At 47.1% G+C, this 20,108-nt stretch overlaps 3 protein-coding genes across 4 annotated transcripts; 2 read left to right on the top strand and 1 right to left on the bottom strand.

Moving 5' to 3' along the window:
* The first annotated feature begins 6,136 nt into the window (after window positions 1-6,136).
* Window positions 6,137-14,224, top strand: TAT (tyrosine aminotransferase). 2 transcript variants are annotated; one of them, XM_081963187.1, is made up of 13 exons: window positions 6,137-6,442; window positions 7,011-7,146; window positions 8,603-8,853; window positions 8,959-9,063; window positions 9,393-9,460; window positions 9,660-9,818; window positions 10,527-10,665; window positions 10,843-10,895; window positions 11,097-11,249; window positions 11,485-11,613; window positions 12,674-12,757; window positions 12,926-13,024; window positions 13,684-14,224. In XM_081963187.1, exons 3-13 carry the CDS (start codon window positions 8,619-8,621, stop codon window positions 13,825-13,827), a joined length of 1,368 nt encoding a protein of 455 aa, XP_081819313.1. In that variant the 5' UTR covers window positions 6,137-6,442; window positions 7,011-7,146; window positions 8,603-8,618; the 3' UTR covers window positions 13,828-14,224. The 2 variants fall into 2 exon arrangements, with proteins under 2 accessions (XP_081819313.1, XP_081819312.1); XM_081963186.1 differs by lacking the exon at window positions 6,137-6,442 and having other exon boundaries at window positions 6,992-7,146.
* Window positions 14,225-14,366: 142 nt separating this feature from the next.
* On the top strand, window positions 14,367-18,932 carry CHST4 (carbohydrate sulfotransferase 4). The gene has a single exon (XM_081963188.1). It carries the CDS (start codon window positions 17,599-17,601, stop codon window positions 18,745-18,747), a length of 1,149 nt encoding a protein of 382 aa, XP_081819314.1. The 5' UTR covers window positions 14,367-17,598; the 3' UTR covers window positions 18,748-18,932.
* Window positions 18,933-19,084: 152 nt separating this feature from the next.
* Window positions 19,085-20,106, bottom strand: TERF2IP (TERF2 interacting protein). The gene is made up of 2 exons (XM_081963189.1): window positions 19,891-20,106; window positions 19,085-19,684 (listed from the first exon to the last, which is right to left on the bottom strand). Exons 1-2 carry the CDS (start codon window positions 19,945-19,947, stop codon window positions 19,232-19,234), a joined length of 510 nt encoding a protein of 169 aa, XP_081819315.1. The 5' UTR covers window positions 19,948-20,106; the 3' UTR covers window positions 19,085-19,231.
* Between the last annotated feature and the right edge of the window lie 2 nt (window positions 20,107-20,108).

Genomic DNA, 20,108 nt, shown 5'->3' on the forward strand with positions numbered 1-20,108 from the left:
GCGAGAGCCCTCGTGTCGTAAGGCAGCCTCGGGGGCACCGCCGCGAGTCCCGGCCCATCCCTCGCGCTCCAGCCAGGAGGGCTCGGCCCCGCTGGCCTTCGCTTATCAAGACCAGCCGGAAGGTCTTTCCCGAGCCAGCCATCGGCCGCCCTTCCCGTCGGGTCCACGAGAGGCAGCTGCAGCCCTCGCCGCCGGCTCCCCCCCGCAAGACGGACCCGGTACACCCAGGACGCTCGGCCGCTTCTCGCAGGCGCCGAAAGCTGCCCTGCCCCGCGCAAAATTGCTCGCAGCTCCTCTCGGAGGGCGCCAGAAGGCTGCCTTACGACACGAGGGATTCTGTTCATCCGGCAGCTCAGTCCGCGGGGCGTCGGGGCTCGCTGGAGCCGCTCCTGTGGCTCCGTTCTCGGTCCTTACCCTGCCGACCCGCCCTCCTCATCTTTTTCGCATATAACCGTCAGGGTTCCTCCTCCTACAAGCGGTGCCCACCGCCCCCGTGCCCTTCCCGCCTTTTCGCCCGGAGGGAGAATCGAGGCGGTTGGGGGCTTTCCGAAGGGCCTGGGATTGCAGGGCAGTCGGGAGCCCCGCCAGCACACGAGGGAAGAGCTCCTTGGCGAGAAGCTGAGGCAGGGGGAGCGTCAAGCCACCCTGCCGCCCAGCGAAGCCTCTGCGGGGAAAGCCGCGCGCCTCCTCGGCCGCAGCCAGGATCTGGCGCTCCCCGGGGCTGTGGTGACTTGGCGCTCCTCCCAGGCCTTGGGGCCTCCGGCGTGGCAGGTGGAATGTTGGGTAAGTGCGTGCTGGGCGTTGATCTTTCCTTTAGTTTTGGTTAGGTTGATGGCTTCTTGTTATATTGCTTTTGTATTCTCAAGCAAGTTCAAATATAATGTAAAGTTGGCATTAGATCGACACAGACATAAACTCCTAGGACTGGAAAGGAGCAGGAGGTCCTCTAGCAGTAGCCCCTGCTCCAGGCCTGGTGCCATCCAGCCAAATGGCTGTCCAATCCATTTTTGAAACCCTGCAGTGATGGGAGCACCCGCAACCCTGGGAGGCAAACTTAATTGTTAATTGTTTTCACTGTGAGAAAATTTCTCCTTCTAGGTTGGATCTCTTTTTAACAAGCATCCGCCTATAATATTATTTCTTGTGCTGCCCTCTGGTGTCTAGCTAAAACGGTTTAACAAGTAAATATTTAGTAAACCTTTCGTAAGACAGCAGGATCCCAACCTTTAGGGCATCACAAAACCAGTTCTGTGGAGAGAGGTTTGGAGGCCTGGTTTCACGTGCTGCTGGCATCCAAGGGCTTCGCTTGTTTGCACGTTCCATTTTTGGGATGCAACCGCCCAGTACCAGCCCACAGTTCCAGGGGACCCCTGTCATAAGACGCTTAAAATCCCAACGTACTGTTGTTATTAAAAGCTTTGTTTTTATAGCCATAATTAAAAACTGGCTGATAGCTCTGGAATCTTAGGATTTTCATCTGCAAGTAAACATTTTTACATGTCCGGAATTATTTCTTCCTGGTTTGGATTTTAAAATGGGGCTGAGAATTTCACCCCAGATGCATCTAGTTAGACGTCGTCTGTCTCACCATAATGGGTCTCCTTAGCAGAACTCAGAGTCTGAAATGACCTAGTTGCTCAGCTAGGAGGGAGGAAAGGCTGAGGCACCCAGGAGAACTCTGAGCTGATGGCCGATGAGGAAGTCCCCCGATGTTTGCTGTTCCGAGCACAATCTGATAAGTCAAGCTGAGCAGGGCATGCGTAAACCTTCCTTAATACAACACAATGCTGACGACAATTCATCAGAGCATTTTAAGAGCATTCCTACTTTTCACTGTTAAAATAAATTATAATGCTGTACCGTTCCAAAATTCATACTGGGCAGTTGTTAGCTTTTATAAAGGTCACTTTAAGTTATTGTGATGCACTGCTATGTTACATTTGGTCAAGACAATATCATAAATTTGGCCATGTTCATTTCTCTAAGGATTTCAACTAAGCACCAGTATCTTATTTTTGTTACATTTTCTTTTGTGGTTATATAATAATAATAATAATAAATAATAATATTTATTTCTTAGCCGCACCCTCTCCCGAAGGACTCGGGGCGGCGTACAATAAAAACATAAAAATACAAGTATGGACAAACATACATATAATATAGACGTATACAAAGACGTATACAAAGAGGAGGTGGACAAATGGATGGAAACAATTAAAATCACAATATTAAAATCCCCTAAATAAACATATGCATAACAAAGGAAAGAAGTATCTGAAAGAAAGCAGATTTTATACATTTTATACATTTTCCAAAAGAGTTGAATGTGTCCATCCCTGCAAGTTAGAAGAGAGAATCTGTCTCAGTGGAAGAATATAGTAATAGAGGGGTGAAACTAAAAACCTTTTCATTGTGTATGTAGGAAATGACTGTACTGTTGAATATTTATAAAATAGCCAAGAACTTTATTTCCAAAAAACAGTCCTGTTTTGCTATTTAATCCCATTTCAATTTTCTCCAGTGCAATAGTCATTCTTCCTCATACTACATTGTGTGCAAATTCTCAAGAATAGTTTTGCACAGTGCAACCTAATTGCATTTTTTAGTGCTTAGCTAATGTTTTAACTGTTGTCAGTTTAAAAATATCTGTATAGAATTGGTCTCCTTTTAATTCTGAGAACTCAGCCAAGGATGGCTAAATTGAATAGGATGCTAAATTATGTTTCAAAAGAATAACCGACATTTGTTCCCCCAAAAGATTTATGAACCACCACCCCCATGGGGAACTTTCTTCTTTGCATCCGCCCCAGCATAGGAAATGAAGTATTCTCTGGCCAATTTTCATTGATGCATTAACTCTAGAGAAAGTCACAGGAACAATTTCATGTCAGGTTTTCATAAAGCTTCCCCCTGTGGCTATTGGCTGTTCATTGAAGGTGGAGAGGTTCTATCTTTTTCATCCAGAAACCTGATGGAACACAACTATTTTCAGAAGTAGTTAATGATTTAACTGACTGTTAGATAGGCAGTACAGGGACGCAAATCTCAGTCTTTTGAAATCAGCTCACTCAGCGACCTGCAACAGGCTGACTTACAAGCCAGTGCTTGTGCCGTCCAAATGTCTTCTATTGCCAAAGTGATCATGAAGACCAATCAAAATGCTATGCAATTATGCACAACCTTTGAATTATGCAGATACAGTTTTTGAATATTTGCCTGAAGAAATCTGATTAATATATCCATACCAGCATTTGACTCTGATCACAACCTTCATATTCCATGTGGAACGCAAAATAGTATTTTACTGTCCAATTATCTGATATTGAACCTTGAGTGGAATTTGGAACTGTCCTATTTTCTCAACTTAAAACTAAATATTTTCTGATAGACTTGCATGTTTCTTATTATAATTGTTGTAGTTCACTACCTCAAGGATTTAGTGCTCCTTGGATGTAACTGGAGTGTCTTGTCAACATTTGCCCTGCAATCCCAACAGGTGCATTTAGTTGGTCCAGAGAGCTGGGTGGCCTCCTGTTGCTCTTCATGGCCCTGACTGTCACATGTTATGTGGGTGGTTAATTCCAGATGCCCAGGTAAGTATGTTTAATAGAGTGCCAAAAGCTCCTTTATATCAGTTTACAATTTTCATTAAATATAAACCGAAGTCTCTGGGATGTGATTCCTAGCTATGCCATTTCTTCTAATAGTTATTTTCAGGGATTTTATAATTATAAAAATAACGCACTGAGAAGTTAATAGCAAGATGATGATAAAAATATGAAATCATATTGCCCATATATCCTCATGATGAAGCTGCTGATGTAAAGTACAAGGCATGATCCTGCATCTGGGGGAAAGTATCCATGTATTTTGTCCAAAACATTTGATCAGAATTAGCACCCCTGTGATAAGAGGGGGGGGGGGAACAGATCAGTTCTCACAAAGGAATGTTCCCCAAGGATTTGTGTTGGGGCTGATGGTGATTAATTTGTTCATAAATGATTTGGAAATTGTTTACTCCCAAAAACCAAAAGAACCCTAATTATAACCTTCCTGGTAGTTATAACATACTCCAGGGGATTCTTTTTCAGATCATTTTCTCACCTGTTACCTACAGGTATATCCCAGTCATTCCTGAGACATCCTATTATCAACTCAAGAGTGGTTGCCTATCTCTAGAAGTTGCTAGGACTCACCAATGAGGACATTGAAAAATATAAATTGCCCATAATTGCTTTCAGAAAGTACAAATATGACAGAAAAACATAGGCTGCTATTCCTTTGTGCCCCTGTGAAATCGCATGGAAGCCAAGCCAGTGTATACCTTCTGTATACCTTCAGTCTGCAGAGCCAAACAACCACAGAATGGACAGACACTTCTTCAGCACAAGGAGGAGGTCTTATCTAGGAAAGGAGGACTTCCAAGTGTTCTGGCTTTAGCTTAATGTGATTGCTCCATATTCCAGGAAGTGGAGGAAGACTGTGTGTTGAGCCATAACTCCCTACCATTTGTGATGGCCTCTATACAGATCATAAGATTTCAAGGCAGGCACAGGTATATATTTCTTACATTTGAGAAACTCAGGCCCACATTCAGGACAAAGAAGCACAGAAACTTGAAGAACTTGGGACTGCCTGGTGGGCTGTTTTATGGTCAACAAGGGGGGAAAGGCATGCATATCTACGAATACATACATACATACATACATACATACATACATACATACATACATAGTTGGCCTACTGTAGAAACCAAGCCAAAATCAAGCTCTTATGTCTTTGCAAGATTTAAAGGTTAAGACTTTTCCTCCTGTTTTTAGGGTCAACTGACTTTGGCCAATTGTTTCCACAGGCTCAAGACTGAACAGACTTCCTTCTTGATTGCAGAACATCTGTCTAGCGGCTCTAGCCAAATTAATGCTGATTCCCACCTTGCAAGTGTCCACGGTTAACCCAGTGCTACTTAGGGTCTGGCCTCTCAGGAAGCCAGTACAATCGTTCCACGAAGCAGAGCAACAGGAATGGGCCAGTAGTCCTGCTGGCACCTTCCTCGTGGATGCCCATTTCTTTCCTCACCCCTCTTCTTGGCTTCAGAGTTATGGAAATGGCCAGACTTGGAGAAGAGGCCAACAGGGCCACTGGCCCGTTCCTGTCGCTCTGCTTCATGGAATCATTGCACTGGGCCTGTTGGTCTGAGAGGGAATGTGGTAATTTTGCTGATAGGACAAAGAAATTCTTGGCTAGTTGGTGACTGCTGCAGCCCCTTGTAGCGCCTCCTGGCCAACATGCAACCGGAGGAGCGGCCAAAGGCTTGTCTCTTCTGAGACTTTCAGGTGCCAGTTCTTTCTCCGCAAAGGTGCCGTTATTCTGCTGAGGAGTTGCCCTCTCAGAGGAGGCCCTGCGGCTGAAGTCAACAGAGGCCTCTGGTGTCTATTTGTTTAGCTCACTGGGCTTCAAGGCCATAGAGGGGAAGAGGCCACAGACAACAGGCTGTGCAAGTGGATAGTAATAGAAAAGCACATGTCAAATGCTAGTGACGAAATTAGTCAATATTGACTTTGGCTTCAAAGAGGGATTTGGCCTAGGAGGAGTTGGAGATGGAAGGGGCTTTCACCTGTCTGTACTCCCTCCTTTCCTGTGACACAGCCACTTGCTCTGGAGAGTCTTCCTCTGTCCTGCTCCTCCTACCCAAGGCTTTGGGTGGGTGCCAGGAGTTTTAAAGCAGATAAGGAGGAATGAAATGTACTCATTAAGAAAGCAAGGATAAAAGACAGATACCGCAGTGCTAGGTGTTGGGGAAGGCCGCTACTTTGTTCCTTTGCCAGGATCTATGAAGTATTTCAGTGAAGTCCAGCCATCTTTGGATCTGAAAGCCTTGCTCTCCCCTTCGTTAAGCAGATTCAAACCTGAGCTGTTTTTGGGATGAGGTTGTGGACAGATCCTGGGTTGCCCATGTGGGGGGGAGGGGGGGGTGGCTGCCTGTGAGGGTTGCAAGACCTTGTCTGCTGCAATCTGAAATTCTGGAGGGGGACCTGCAGAAGGCTTGAGAAGGGCAGAGAAATAACAACTGTCCTTGGACTGTCAGTGGAGCATGGACCAGAATCTGCCAGAGGCAAAACGTGAAGACTTGAAGGGGAAGGACAGATATTAATGGGGCAACCCACCAACCCTCCCTTTCTTTTCTTTGTTCTTCAGTGTTGGATTCTTCTGATGACCTGGAGACTCTGGCACATATTTACCCTCAGTGTCCACCAAGATTCATGAAAGAAGTACTTTAGAGGAAGGTAGCCAGAGTCCTTCTCTTGCCTGTCAATACAGCTGCCATCTTTGCCAAGTGCAGGATTGAGAGAAGGATCAAACTCGGCCACTGACTTCTTGTAGATTTCCTCTGCCCCACAGAAAACAGAATTCTGGAGACACATGAAGTCCATTTCCCCTTTAGGTATTGGTAAAGTGGAACCCTGATGGTTGGAGGAGGGGGCAGATCTGTTGTTGGTGCGTGATGCCTTCTCATTCTCAGCTGGTGCTTAGAGCATTTGGGATCAATTATTGTGTTTTGCAACGTGGAGCTGATGAGGTGGGCCTCATGGATTGCATCAGGCTGCCTTAAATGCCAGGCAAAGCATTGGATCATGCCTGAAGTTAACTCTTTGGGTTTCACTCCCATCGTCACATCACGTAGTCTCTTTGGTTAGATTCTGAAGGCGTCCATTCTTGCACCCATGGGGGTTAAATTGGGCTGGTGGCTTTTCCTGACTCTGGGAGAAGGTGGATCTCAGGTGTCAGGTAAGCCAAGAAGAATTCTACCCAGATTGGATGGTTGGCTCTGGAAGGGGAGCAATGTGGTTCCAGCACAGTTTTGGCCCTTATCTGAAAGAGTTAACATGCAGCCCGTGTTTGTTCCAGATGTTTGGAGTCAGAGTTGGGGGTGTCCCTGGGTGGGAAGTACAGCCCTCCACATCAGCCAATAGCTGGAGGACTCCAGGCTAACACCCTGTTCTTGACTCTAGGCGGTGCAGGCTTGCCATGCATAAAAGGACTTGTGTTCTAGCACTCTGGCTCTGCCTTTGGGTCAACCACATTGGAAGCTCCTCTGCTCATCTTCACCATCACACTCAGCTGTAGCCACAACCTCGGCTGTCTCAGGTAAGTCACCAACACCTGGAGTTCCTGAACCAAGAGGCTCTACAAATAACAATAGAGGTGAATCCTTGTAGCTCAGGGTTGAAATGACGGGTCCTTAGTGATCTTTGAGCTCAGTTGTTTTCTTGCAGATGTTTCATTAGCCAAACCAGGTAACATCATCAGTGCTAGCACTGAAAAGAAACAGGTTCAAAGACACCAACTACCCCTCTACAAATAAGTTTAACCAAGGGTCATTTCAAAATTTGAGCAGCATTTGGTGCTCCCTGAACTCTTCCTAATCTTCCCTCTTGTCAGCATGCCCTCTCTAGTGAGACTTTTGGGCATGGTCTGGCCTTGTACAGGCACAGTGCCTGAGAACCCCAAAAGGAGAACAAATGAACAAGAGGACACTGGAAAATACCAGGACAAAGGAGCTGACCTACAGTTTCCTCATTGACTGGCAACTCCAAATGGAGTACAATCTGAGAACTGGATGATTTAAGACACCACAATTACTCTTTGGGTAATAATTTCCTCAGTCAAACTTTTGCAGTTTGTTAGGAAGATTTTGCCAATATTCAATTCAGATGTGCCTTCTTGTAACTTGTGTCCATTATTCTGTGTTTGTCCTCTGGAGCAAGAGAGAAAAGGTCTTGACCGTCTTCTGAATTCATTCTTTTATAAATTGGGGTGGGGGTTCTTCTATTGCTCCTCCCCATCTTGTCTCAGGGTTAAACATATTTTAGGTCCTTTATGTTCTGTTTTTCTATTCCCTGATCACTCTTTTGTCCTCCGAACTGGTTTCAATTTCTCTGACACCTCTTTGCCTCCCAACGGGGACTGAAGACAGGGCGTGACTTACGCAATGTAAAGTGGAACAATTCCTGCTGACACTTTGAAAACTATAGGATGCAACCTAAAACATTTTTGCACACAGCTGATACATACTCCCTTTGTATATGGGTATGGGAAATGTTCTGTGGTTTTTCATTTATATCTGGATATTGTGTGACCTCATTCTAACAGATGGAAGAACAAATTGATTTCAGGTGCTTTATCAGATTTTTTAAAATGGGTTTTTATCTCCTGGATTTGGGAGGGGAGCAGTTGGATATGTTGGTTTCCTGACAGCCTTCAAAATGTGAACTTGGATTATCCTGTACACAAAGGGCCAGCTTTTCACAGGCCAAAGTTCATACTCCCAGAGTGAGTGAGGAGGGGAAGGAGCAGGAGAGGTTCAATGATAGCTCTGCTGTGCTGCAACACCTTCCTCTCCTTGGTTGTGCTGTGGCTGCTAAACTGGTACCTGTACAGGACATAAGAGGAAGCCAATAGCATCACCCCAGGCAGTAATTTACCTGCCACCCCGCCCCCACCCTCTGCTGCCGGAATCGATTGCCCGGTGGGTTTTGGTAGTTGATGGCAGGCACAGGGACAGTTTTGGGGTTGGCATCAGCCTTGTTTTGTGCCCCTGCAGGCTCTCCCTTCCCGAGATGGACTCCTGCCTGATCCAGGTGAACAGCAACACTGCCCTGTCCTCCGTCCTAGATGTCCACGTCAACCTCAATGGGAAAAGTCCTTCTTTGCCCAAGGGAAAAGGCCGCAAGCCCCACTGGGCGGTCAGGGCTTCAGAAATGTCTAGAAGAACTTTCAATCCCATTCGAGCCATTGTGGATGCCATGAAAGTGGAGCCCAATCCCAGGAAAACTCTGATATCTTTGTCCATAGGTGAGTAGGTGGCTCTGGCTGGTCCAGAGAGACTCTAACCTTAACCCTTTTCGATACAGTCCAGTCGATGGCAATCTAGGCACCTCACCCTCTCCTTTTCTATAGGAGATCCAACTGTGTTTGGAAACCTTCCTACAGATGATGAAGTCACACGGGCCATGAAAGAAGCTCTGGACTCTGGAAAATACAATGGCTATGCCCCATCTGTGGGTGAGTCTTTGGGCTGTGTGGAAAAATCCAAGGCAGCGGAGGTGGGGGAAGGGGAAGCACTAACAAGCAGTGGCCTTGAGATCCCATAGAAAGCCTTTTTGACTCCGATAGGGAACCGGGTCAAAGGGGAAGGTCTCTGCTACGTGAGCTGAAAGTCCCAGAGTATCTTATTAAGGGAATCCTTGGCAAAAGGATGGGGGAGGGTGATAAACAACATCCTGTACAGGCTTCTAAGACTGGAATTCTTTTTTTATAAGTCTTCTTAAGTTTTATAAGTAATTCAGCATAGCACTGAACACTCCGTTCATCTCACCTCCCATCCATCATAGGTTACCTGTCTTGTCGAGAGGTGGTTGCAAGCTACTACAATTGTCCAGAAGCACCTCTGAAAGCCCAGGTAACAACTCTGATATGTTGAGAAAGAGTAAGAACATTTTTGGGGAGAGGGGCTTGGGTTTTGATTCCCCACCTAATTTTAAGTGTGTAATAATCTTTAAGGTTCCAATGGCTCTGATCTTCATGTGGGTCTGTTGAACTGGAAGCCACGAAGTGCCCATTCGACTCACAGCTCCCTCCCTCCCTCCCTTTCTTTTCAGGATATAATCCTGACTAGTGGCTGCAGCCAGGCCATTGAATTAGCTTTAGCAGTCCTGGCTAACCCTGGACAGAACATCCTGGTGCCACGCCCTGGCTTCTCCCTCTACAAAACCTTAGCTCACTCTATGGGAATTGAAGTCAAGTTCTACAATCTCTTGGTAAGCTGGACTTAGATGTGGGACCCTCACCCTCACTCTTTTCCCAAAAGTGAAACAGAACCAAGGTCCAGGCTTGGAATGCTGGGCTTTGATGGAGGAGTCCCAAAGAGAGCTGGAAGAGTTGCAACATTAGTAGTCAAAACCAAAGCCTTATTTAGGGTGTGCAAAAAAATAGCGAGAAGCCCCTGCGATAGCAGATTGGGTGCATCAAACAAATTGTTGGAGAAGAGAGGCTTTGCAAGAATTAGAAACTAGCTCGCTCTGTTCAAATTCCCTTCCCAATTCTCACAGAAAGAGGCCAGTTAGAAATAACCATGATCAAAAACAAAGTTATTCTTACCTTAGATCAACTATTGTTTATTCCTGGACGTGTGATATAATGTTTATAACCAACGTGTTAAATTGCTTACTTGGAAACTCGCGTCTTTTCCTACATGACAACATCTTGCAGCTGCTGATCAACAAAACTTCATAACACTCTTCAGCTCTTGATTATATGAGCTGTAAATTGGGATCAAGAAAGAAAGCTTTCCTTATACAATGCCACGGTTCCTTGGGTGGCCACCAGTACCTCTTGCCCTCCCCTTCACCTGCTTATCCCTTCTGACCCAGGCAGGGAGCAAAGGCCCCATAGCCAGAGTGAAGATGGTTGTTATTTGATTTCAGACTTCTTCACTCTCTTCATCTTCCTTTCCATTTTGCCATCAGCCAGAAAAGTCCTGGGAAATTGACCTGAAGCAAATGGAATCTCTGGTGGATAACAAGACAGCTTGTCTGATTGTGAACAACCCATCCAATCCATGTGGCTCTGTTTTCAGCAGAAGTCACCTTCAGAAGATTCTGGCAGGTAATTCTTCTGACCAGCTTTGAAACTGCCTCACGCATGTGTTCCTGTGCTAAACCCTGTGCTGTTTTGCATGGGATAAAAGGAGTCACAAGAGGCTACAGGCTGTGGAGCCCATCCGGGTTGTGAGCACCCCACACGACTCACTGAATGTCTTCCTTCTTTCCTTCTGTTGCCCAGTGGCCTCTAGGCAGTGTGTCCCAATTTTGGCTGATGAGATCTATGCAGAAATGGTGAGTGATGAGCACCATTTGTCTGTCTAGAGGAATGGATATGGCAGGGCAGTGGGGGGAGGGGGGCTGGAATAACATGACAATGGGAGAGGGTGGCCTTGAAGAGAAACCTGATTTTGTGTCCGAGACTGAGTATGGGACTCCATTGTCTGAGTCTTGACCAGCCACTAAACGGGATTCCTCCAACTCTTCCACACTCAGGTGTTTGAAGACTGCAAATATGAGTCCCTTGCAAAGCTTAGCACTAATGTCCCAATCCTGTCCTGTGGAGGCCTTGCCAAGAGATGGTTGGTTCCTGGCTGGAGGATGGGATGGATTCTGATCCATGACCGACGGGACATTTTTGGAGAGGAGGTAGAGAAATACACACTTGCTGCTGGGTCGCCCAGGTCTGCTCCAAGGGGAAGGAGGAAGAGCTGGCCCTCTTGGCTCCATTCCAACCATTCCCTAGCAATGTTTATGCCTGCTTCATGTGCTGCCCCTCTTCATGCTGGGCAAGAGAGCCGTGGAAAGCCTGGTGGGCGGGGGACTGACCTACAGGCAGGAATCTGATGTTTCCCTCCTCCTCCTTTCTCTGTGTGCCTTAAAGATCAGGGAAGGCCTTCTGAGGCTGAGCCAAAGGATTTTGGGACCCTGCACAGCCGTCCAGGGAGCTCTTGGGCATATCTTCCGCCACACATCCCCTGAATTCTATCACAACACTCTCAGCTTCCTCAAGGTAGGCCTCAACTATTTCTAAGAACATATTGCAATAGAGGTGCTCGTACTCTCAGAAAGAAGCCAAAGACGGACTCAGTTCCCACTAGGCTGAACGGGTCAGTGGTGATGGGGAGATTAATAAACTCAGTCTCAAGGGCACTAAATTTAATCCCAAACAGGTCCAGTCATGCATTGGCTTAAATCAAGTGCACTCAGTCATTTTTGTTGTGGGAACATGTAGACCTGGACGGTTGACCTGTTTTCCAACTTTGTTCTCTAAGGAAAATAAGCAAGGACAAAGAACAGGGAAAAAGCTCAACGTTCAGAGCTTGCTGCCAATACCTGCAGCAGAGCATGCTTCCAAAACACGGGTGCAGCACATTTTCTTTCTTGTTATGATTGAAATAAAAAAGCCAGTGAAAGCCAGTCCCAAGATCGCAGAACTCCTGCCTCACTGCCCTGAACCTGGCAGTGATTCCTTTCTGCACAGCAGGCGACCTGCTATGGGAGATGAACGCTGGTCTTCTTTTCAATGTGCTTTGCTATTTCTTTCTGTAATATTAGCGCTAAGTTTAAAAATGGGGCGTTAATATATTTCTGCAAAGACACTGAAGGGAGATAATATTTTGTTTTGTTTTTCACCCGTTTGAAAACAAACTGCTACCAAAGTGGTTTCGTTAAAAGATTCCTTTAATTGGGAAATCTGGATACTAGGACACTTTCTGTTACTAGAAAAGATAAGAGTCAAAAGTGAGCAAACACAGTGCCTGCAGCTCTGTGGGGACGTGAAGGGTTGTGCGGCAGATGGGGAAAGGGGCTGTGGAAAGGGACCAGAAGCCTCTTTCTCGCTGTCCTTCACATCCCAACACAACTGAGCAGGACCCAGGTATGCTCACATTACATCTGTTGCAAGAAGAGATTCCATATTTCACCCTTCTGGTAGAGTCCAGCTAATTTTTGAGATAAGATATGCTTAATCACTCACTGTCCTCTTTGGTGGGCCTGGCCAGTTGTGTGAGTGAGGAGGACCAAGTTTTCCTTGCCTGTGATTTGACTTCCTCCCGATTTGCTCTTTCCAGACCAATGCTGCCCTTTGCTATGCTTCCCTTTCCATGGTCTGTGGACTGAAACCAGTCCGTCCCCAGGGAGCCATGTACCTGATGGTGAGCTACCTGCACAGGAGGATGGGAGGGGGGATGCAAGGCAGGGAAAGGTTATTGGTATGGAAGGCATTTTCTTTCCTTCCCCAAAGACACCCCAGCAAGGGCTGTTTCTCAGGGGAGAAGGGAGAGTCTTTGGCTGTGACCGGTTTTCTACCCCTGTGATTCTAGGTGGGGATCGAGATGGAGCATTTCCCAGACTTTGAGAACGATGTGGAGTTCACAGAGAGGCTCATTGCAGAGCAGTCGGTCTTCTGTCTACCTGCCACGGTGAGCTTATTTCTTCCTGGGAAGACTGTGAGTGCTGGGATGGTTATCATGGAAACTCTCGGCCTGGCTTCACCTCTCCTCTCAGCTGCTTCTCTTTTCCCTACTTGTTCTTTTTGCTGACAATGGTCCCAGTTCCACATTCGTGGAGGCTGGTGTGAGAGATGCTGCAGTATCTTTGGCAGCGTGGAAGCATCCAGTGTTCCTCTGGCTAAATCCTCAGCTGGGCTAGCCTGGAGACTGCCATGTTCCTTGCTGCACTGTCTCTTCTCTCCAGTGGATTTTCATATGCGAAATAAATGGGTTGGAGCCCTTGCCTCTGCAGCTATGTCTGCGGCTTGTCATCCTGGTAGCAACCTTGGAGGCTATGGTAGATGGAACAGGAACAGTTTTTTTCTTTTAAAACAGAAGGAAAACTCTATCTGGCCTTGAACATGGGGTGAAGGGGGAATAAGCACAGTGGAATTTGTACAAAAAAAAAGAAGAAGCAGCAGCAGCTGTTTCTACTGGCTGCCCTCCTGTTTCCAGCTTTCCATTAAAAAGCCCAATAGTAGCAACAGTGGGACTGAATTACAGGGCATTAACCCCAGTGATCTGCTTGGAAAGCTGGGAAGGGCCCAAGAGAGTCCAATGACTAACGGCTCTGCTGTCTCTCCTGGCAGTGTTTTGAGTACCCCAATTTCTTCCGCGTGGTGATCACCGTGCCCGAGGAGATGATGATGGAGGCTTGCCAGCGTATCCGCTACTTCTGTGAGAAGCACTATCAAGGGGGAGAGGGGACCCAGGACCTGGAATGTGACAAGTAGGCCTGAGCACATGCATCTGACCTTCTACTCCACCTGCTCTGAGTTTGCTCCCTGAGCAGCCTGATTTGGCACCATCATTCTTGTTCTGGACTCTGAATTGCTAAGGCCTGGCTAGAAGTAGGCTGTCAGTGACACTCCTTTCTGCCAGCGGGCTCAAGGAACTTCTGCTTGACAGCTTTCAATCACCAGCTGAATGATTTCTAGAGCCTATGGGAAGCTGTGAGAAGGAACCTGCATGCCAGCGGCAAGTCAGAGCAGAAAATACCCAACCCTTTCACAGAAAGAAAGCTCATCTCTCCCACACCCCAAAGTACACCTGCAATCTGTTTTCTTGTAGACAGATTTCAAGTTTGTAAGTTATTGTGTTTTTTGTATGAATAAATGCATTGTAAATGTCTGTGTGCAAAAGCTATGCAAGCTCATCTTGCAGCAGGAAAAATGTGTTACTTGGGCCAGAAGGGGAAAGTGGCACAATTATTGCAGGTTTCACTTGTTTAAAGCACTCAAGGACAAATCCGTCCAGTTGTGATTCTCTTGGTTGACTTGTTAAACCAAAGTCAGCTTTAGCCATTCCATTGGAAAACTCAAAAAAGGGGAGGGCGGGGTGGAGTGGATGGGACTGGAGGGTAACTCCCAGGGACTAGAGGAAAGAGACTGTTGCTGCTACAGTGCACCGTAACTACGGAAATTAGAGACATGTTTGCCTGGGAGGAAATGAGGAGCTGGAAGCCACTGGGACCAACTTGTTTGAACTGTCAGGAGCCAGAAACTGCTGTTTTATGCATGGCAGACATGCATAAATTGAGGGGGAGGGATACCTTCCTGGTGGGTTGTGTGTGCAGATAGTGGACATCATTTTGGCCCCTTCTTGGACTGGAATTGGGTTGTGCGAATTGATCCTAAGTCACTCACCTTCATTTAGCCGGCAATGTACCTCATTCCAATCCTGTTGATGTTGGAAAAAATACTTTGATTTAGAAAAAATGATTTCTCCATATGCTGCAAAAAAATTACTTTCAAGAGTCAGCAGCTTGAAATTTATAAAAGAGCCCACTAAGAGGATTGCTGTAAAAATCATCAAATATGCAAGCTAAAAATTTAAAAAACACATTTTATAATATGATCATAAACATTTTGAACATTCAGTCATTATTCTCACCTTTCCTCTCTCTTGAGCTCAATAGCAATATGCCGCTTTCTGCCATTATTGTCAGAGTGTTCTCTGTGTAGCTACCAAGTGACCTAGTCCTATCCTTCCAAATTGTTGACCTGTAACCTTTCCCATTAGGAGTCCCTGGAGGGATTTTTTTTCTAGAATGTTTTCCAACAGCTCACAGCTGGATCAGACCTTTTTTGGTATATCCTGCAAATCAAATTTGTCCATGTTCTGATCATTTTCTGGAAAGTTAACCCTGCTGTTTGTCAGGCATTAGTGAACTCTTTACATTACTTGTTTCCAAATTCTGCTTGCTTAGTCAAATAAATGAAGCCAGATGATCCTGATGTCAGGTCTGGCTCTTGCTGAACTATTAAGGACTTGCAGAGAGCTTTAACAGAGGGACAGAACCAAGATTACATGAAGTGTTATAATGCCTTGATAAGATCACACTTGGAATACAGAACTGCATAGTTTTGGTCTCAAGGATGTTGAGACTACAAAGAATGCAGAGAAGAGCAATAAAGATGATTAGAACTGGAGGCTAAAACATGAAGAACGGTTGCAGGAACTGGGTACGTCTAGTGAAAAGAAGGACCAGGGTGATAAGATAGCAGACTTCCATGACTTCAGGGGCTGTCAGAGAAGAGGGGTCAACCTATTCTGCAAAGCACCTGAAGGCAGAACAATAAGCAATGGGTGGAAACCAATCAAGGAGAGAACCAACCTAGTTCGAAGGAGAGATTTCCTGACAGAACTAATAATCAGCGGAACAACTTGCCTCCAGAAGTTGTGGGTGCTCCAACACCGGAGGTTTTAAATAAGAAATTGGACAACCATTTGTCTGAAATAGTATAGGGTTTCCTGCTTGAGCAGGGTTTGGACTAGAAGACCCTTCCGACTCCGTTGTTCTTTTAGAGCTAGGGAAGAAGGGAGGGAAGAGGAGAATGTGGAAAAGCCAGCACCTGACCAAGGCATGCTGATTGCCAATTAATTTTTCCTGCCCCCTTTACTCTTCTGGCACATGAATAGCTGTGCCCCGGATAGCTGGAATGCATGGGACCATCTCCTCTGCCAGCATAGGAAATGGACGTCACTTTTTCCGATCAGTATGGTCACCTGTTGGCTGTCTTTTTTCCCTTTCCTTGGACCTCCTGGTTATGGCAAGACAGATTCCTATGCAGTGCCATGTGGCAAGGGCCCTTGTCTTTCCTTGACGTATCATTGTGTCCTGGCTGGTGGGCAGAATCTCAGGTCTGGGCTAAATGAAGCTGTTCCCTTCCTTGCCACTTAGGGCACCTGGGAAGAGAGGCAGGTGGTTTACCATAAATCATCCTTCAGAGTTGCGTCCTTGGCCCTGGCATGGACCAAACTGATTCACAATGCATTCAGCCTGCATTTTTGCCTAAACTTGGCATTCATTAAACCTTTCTGTGTCCATTTGTTCTGCAGATATAGCATGAGCAGGATGAGAGAGCCCGGCTTGCATTCCAATAAGTGTCCTCAGCATTCCATGTGGGGAGGGAAGCGTAAAGCACCCTTCCTAGACTTTAATTTTGGGCCGCCCTCCTCAGGCATTTGTAAGGATATCCCTATTTCTTCTAGCACCTAGTTTCTGTACCCTAGAGGATGGCCTGGCCTAATGAGGCTCCCTCCCCATCACCTCTCCTCCCCTTTGTAATGACTTCCCTTTTGGACTCTTTTCCTCCTAGTAGCTCCTTCCCGAAGCAGTGTATGTTGAATCACAGCTGGCAGGCAGTGCATGTTGCTCTGGGAAGGGACCGTTTTTTCTCCTAGCTGGCTGCAGCCAATGAAAAAGTTGTGAGCTCCTTTCAACTCCCAGAGGTTCAAGAGGTAAGTGAGACAAGTGCTAAGTAGGAACTGTATAGTCTGGAAGTTGAAGAACATGCTGCATGTGGGGAAGAGGGCCTTAAACAGAGGTGTGAGATGCAACTGGTTTCTGTTGAATGAAAATAAGAGGCCAGATTGAATTATGACCTTTGCAAAATTAACAAGTGTCAGATGATAATTGTATTTATAGCAGCCACATTCTGCTTCAATGACCAAGCCAATAACTACCGGCTGTCCACGCTTAGCCTGGACTGTGGCTGGCAGTAGAATAAAGATTGGGTTGTTACATTAAAGAGTTGGAAACTGTAATCTTACAATTTTATGTGGCTTTCCAAAAATCAACTGGATCACTTATGAGATCCTATGAACCGGATATCAAGATTTGCCTTGTCATGTAAGTTCTATAACAACTAGTGTTGTGAGCACCGTAATTTTCTGAACACTCTTAAACTTCCTCTGCCTGGGAAAAGGGTGGAAAAGTGGAATCTAGGCCTATTTCTACAGGACAGGGATTCTCAACTTGAATATTTTTTTAGGTGTGATGAGCAGAACAACACACAATATTCCAAGTATGATTGTAGAGTTTGTTGTTAGTTGCAAAGTCGTGTCCGACTCACCACGACCTCATTGTACAGTTCACAGAATTGTAGAGTTTACAGGACAGCTACCACAAGCATCTAATAGCAGCAGCTATTAAGATAACAAGGAAACATAGTTTAGCATTTTGACACTTTTCTGTCTTCTGCTTTCACTTCCAGGCAGCCATGTTGAAGCTGAACAAGACTGACATCCTGGTGATCTTAGCAATCCAGGTAGCAGTTCTCCTCTGTTTCATTTTTCTGCTTCAGCACACTCCCCAGGAAAAGTTGACTCAGAAGCATATCCTCATCCTCTCCTCTTGGAGGTCTGGCTCATCCTTTGTAGGGCAGCTCTTCAGTCAGCACCCCAGTGTTTTCTACCTGATGGAGCCAGCCTGGCATGTGTGGGCAGCTATGTTCCAAAACAGCGCCAAGGTCTTGCACATGGCAGTGCGGGACCTTATTCGCTCAGTCTTCAAGTGTGACATGTCCGTCTTTGATGCATATATGAATGAGCACAGGAATAAGTCTGCACTCTTTCAGTGGGAGACCAGCCGGGCTTTGTGTTCCCCCCCTGCATGTGACCTTTTCCAGCGCAGTGACATCATCCCCAAACACTCCTGCAAGACACTCTGTGGAAATTATCCATTCAGCAAAGTGGAAGAGGCTTGTAAGACATACAGCCATGTTGTCTTAAAGGAAGTCCGTTTCTTCGACATCAAGGTGCTTTATCCGCTCCTCACTGACCCCTCCCTGGACCTCAGAATCATCCACCTGGTCCGTGATCCCAGGGCTGTTTTCCATTCCCGTGAGAACGTAGCAAAGGAACTTGCCCGTGACACAAAGATTGTGGTGGGGCATAATATAATGGACATGAAGCCCTATGCCGCCATGAAGGCAATTTGCAAAAGCCACATTGACATACACATGGAGGTCAAGCAGTCCCTGAAAGATCGCTACATCTTGGTGCGCTACGAGGATATTGTTAAGGCTCCCTTGGCAAGAGCTGCTCAGCTGTATCAGTTTGCAGGGCTTCCCTTCCTTCCCAGTCTTCAGTCTTGGGTGCAGCACATCACACATGGCCAAGGCCTCGGTACCAAGGTTTTTGATACCGATGCCAGAGATGCAATGAATGTGTCACAGGCTTGGAGAAAGACTCTTTCTTATCTCCAAACAGCAATCTTACAAAATATCTGCAAGGAAGCTATGAAACATTTGGGTTATCGGCCTGTTAGATCTGAGGATGAACAAAAGAACATGGCATTTGACCTCTTGGCCAAGTTGAATATAAAAACTGCCCGTCCAGCTTCCAGCAGTTCAAAGCATCACAACTAGACTGTCCCGGGAAGCTGCAGCCTGTGTAGGTAGATCCCAACATGAAAGGATGAGGGATAATGCTGGAGTAGCTGACAAGGAAGCAAACGCAAAAACCCCAAACCTCTATAGTTACTTGTCCCATCGGTTTATAATCTGCACAATCTACTATCTGGTTTGCAGATGCAATGCTTCCCATGGCCACGAATCTGTTCCCTTGACCTGGTTTCAGGTCCTGGTTCACTGTAGATAATGCAGTTTGTACTTTTTTTTTAAAAAAAAAAATATAGCTTACTGCCTAATATTCAAAATAGTTTTGTCAATTAACTGAGAAGCCTGAAACATGTAACAGAATAGATAACACTTTCTGTACAACTTTATTGTCAGACCCCCATTGACCATTCAAGAACAACTGCAATCCTAATTCACAGTGAACAGTTTACTATGGAAATAAAAATTGCAAAAAAGAAAAAGACAATTGTCCCTCGTGCAGCAGCTTTGACTCTCACTTCCGGCACAAACTTCTCCTGAACAACAGCCGCTTATTTACATTTCCTGCTCCGTATTTCGCTTCTAAGTGACTCCGGCCTCCCTCTGGGCATTCCAGCAAGTCCTCGTCGTCCCGCCTGCTCCAAAGAGGCCGCCCGTCCGGACGGCGCCCGGTCCGCAGGCAGCTGGCCACGGCGGCCACTTCTCCGCTGTTCTTCAGGAAGGCCTGGGTGACCGTGGCCAGGTCCACGCCGAACTCCCCCATCAGGCGCTCCATCTCCTTCGCCGCCAGGGCCACGAGGTCAGCCGGGGGCCTTTCCGGCTTCTGAGACCAGCGACTGGCGGGCGCGGCTACACAGCTATTCGCCCTCACCGGCGTCTCCGGGGGCGGCCGCCTTCCACGCGAAGTCCCCAGGCCCGGGGAGTCGGGGGGCGCGAGCTCTGCGCAGCCGGAGGGATCGTCCTCCTCCTGCAAGGGAAGCCGGTCAGGAGGGCGCGGGGCAGTCCCAGGCGCAGCCCCGGCGGGGTGGGGTGGGCAGAAAGAAGCTGCCGTTTCCTTTCCTGCCCCCTCCCCAGGGCGCCCTTGGACGGCCAGGAAACCTCGGCAGCTCGGCTGCCCAACCGGGGCCCCCGAAAGGCCCGCCCGCCGCCTCCACGCACGGGCCCCCGAACTACCTGCTCGAACTCCCGGTTGTTTTGCCGGAAGAGCGCGGGCACCCTCGACCCCACCATCGGCGCTCTCCCGCAGGCAGGCCCCTCCAGCCGGAGGGAAGGGTTAGGGTACTTTCTTGGCGGGCAAAGGAAACCGCCGCAGCTCCGCCCGCAGGTTCCCCACGCTCTTGGCGTCCGTCGCCCTCCGGCCGGAGGGACCGCCCCACTGGGCGGAGCGTTGC

The sequence above is a fragment of the Natrix helvetica genome, assembly GCF_964273705.1.
Source record: "Natrix helvetica genome assembly, chromosome: 10".
Lineage (NCBI taxonomy): Eukaryota > Metazoa > Chordata > Lepidosauria > Squamata > Natricidae > Natrix > Natrix helvetica.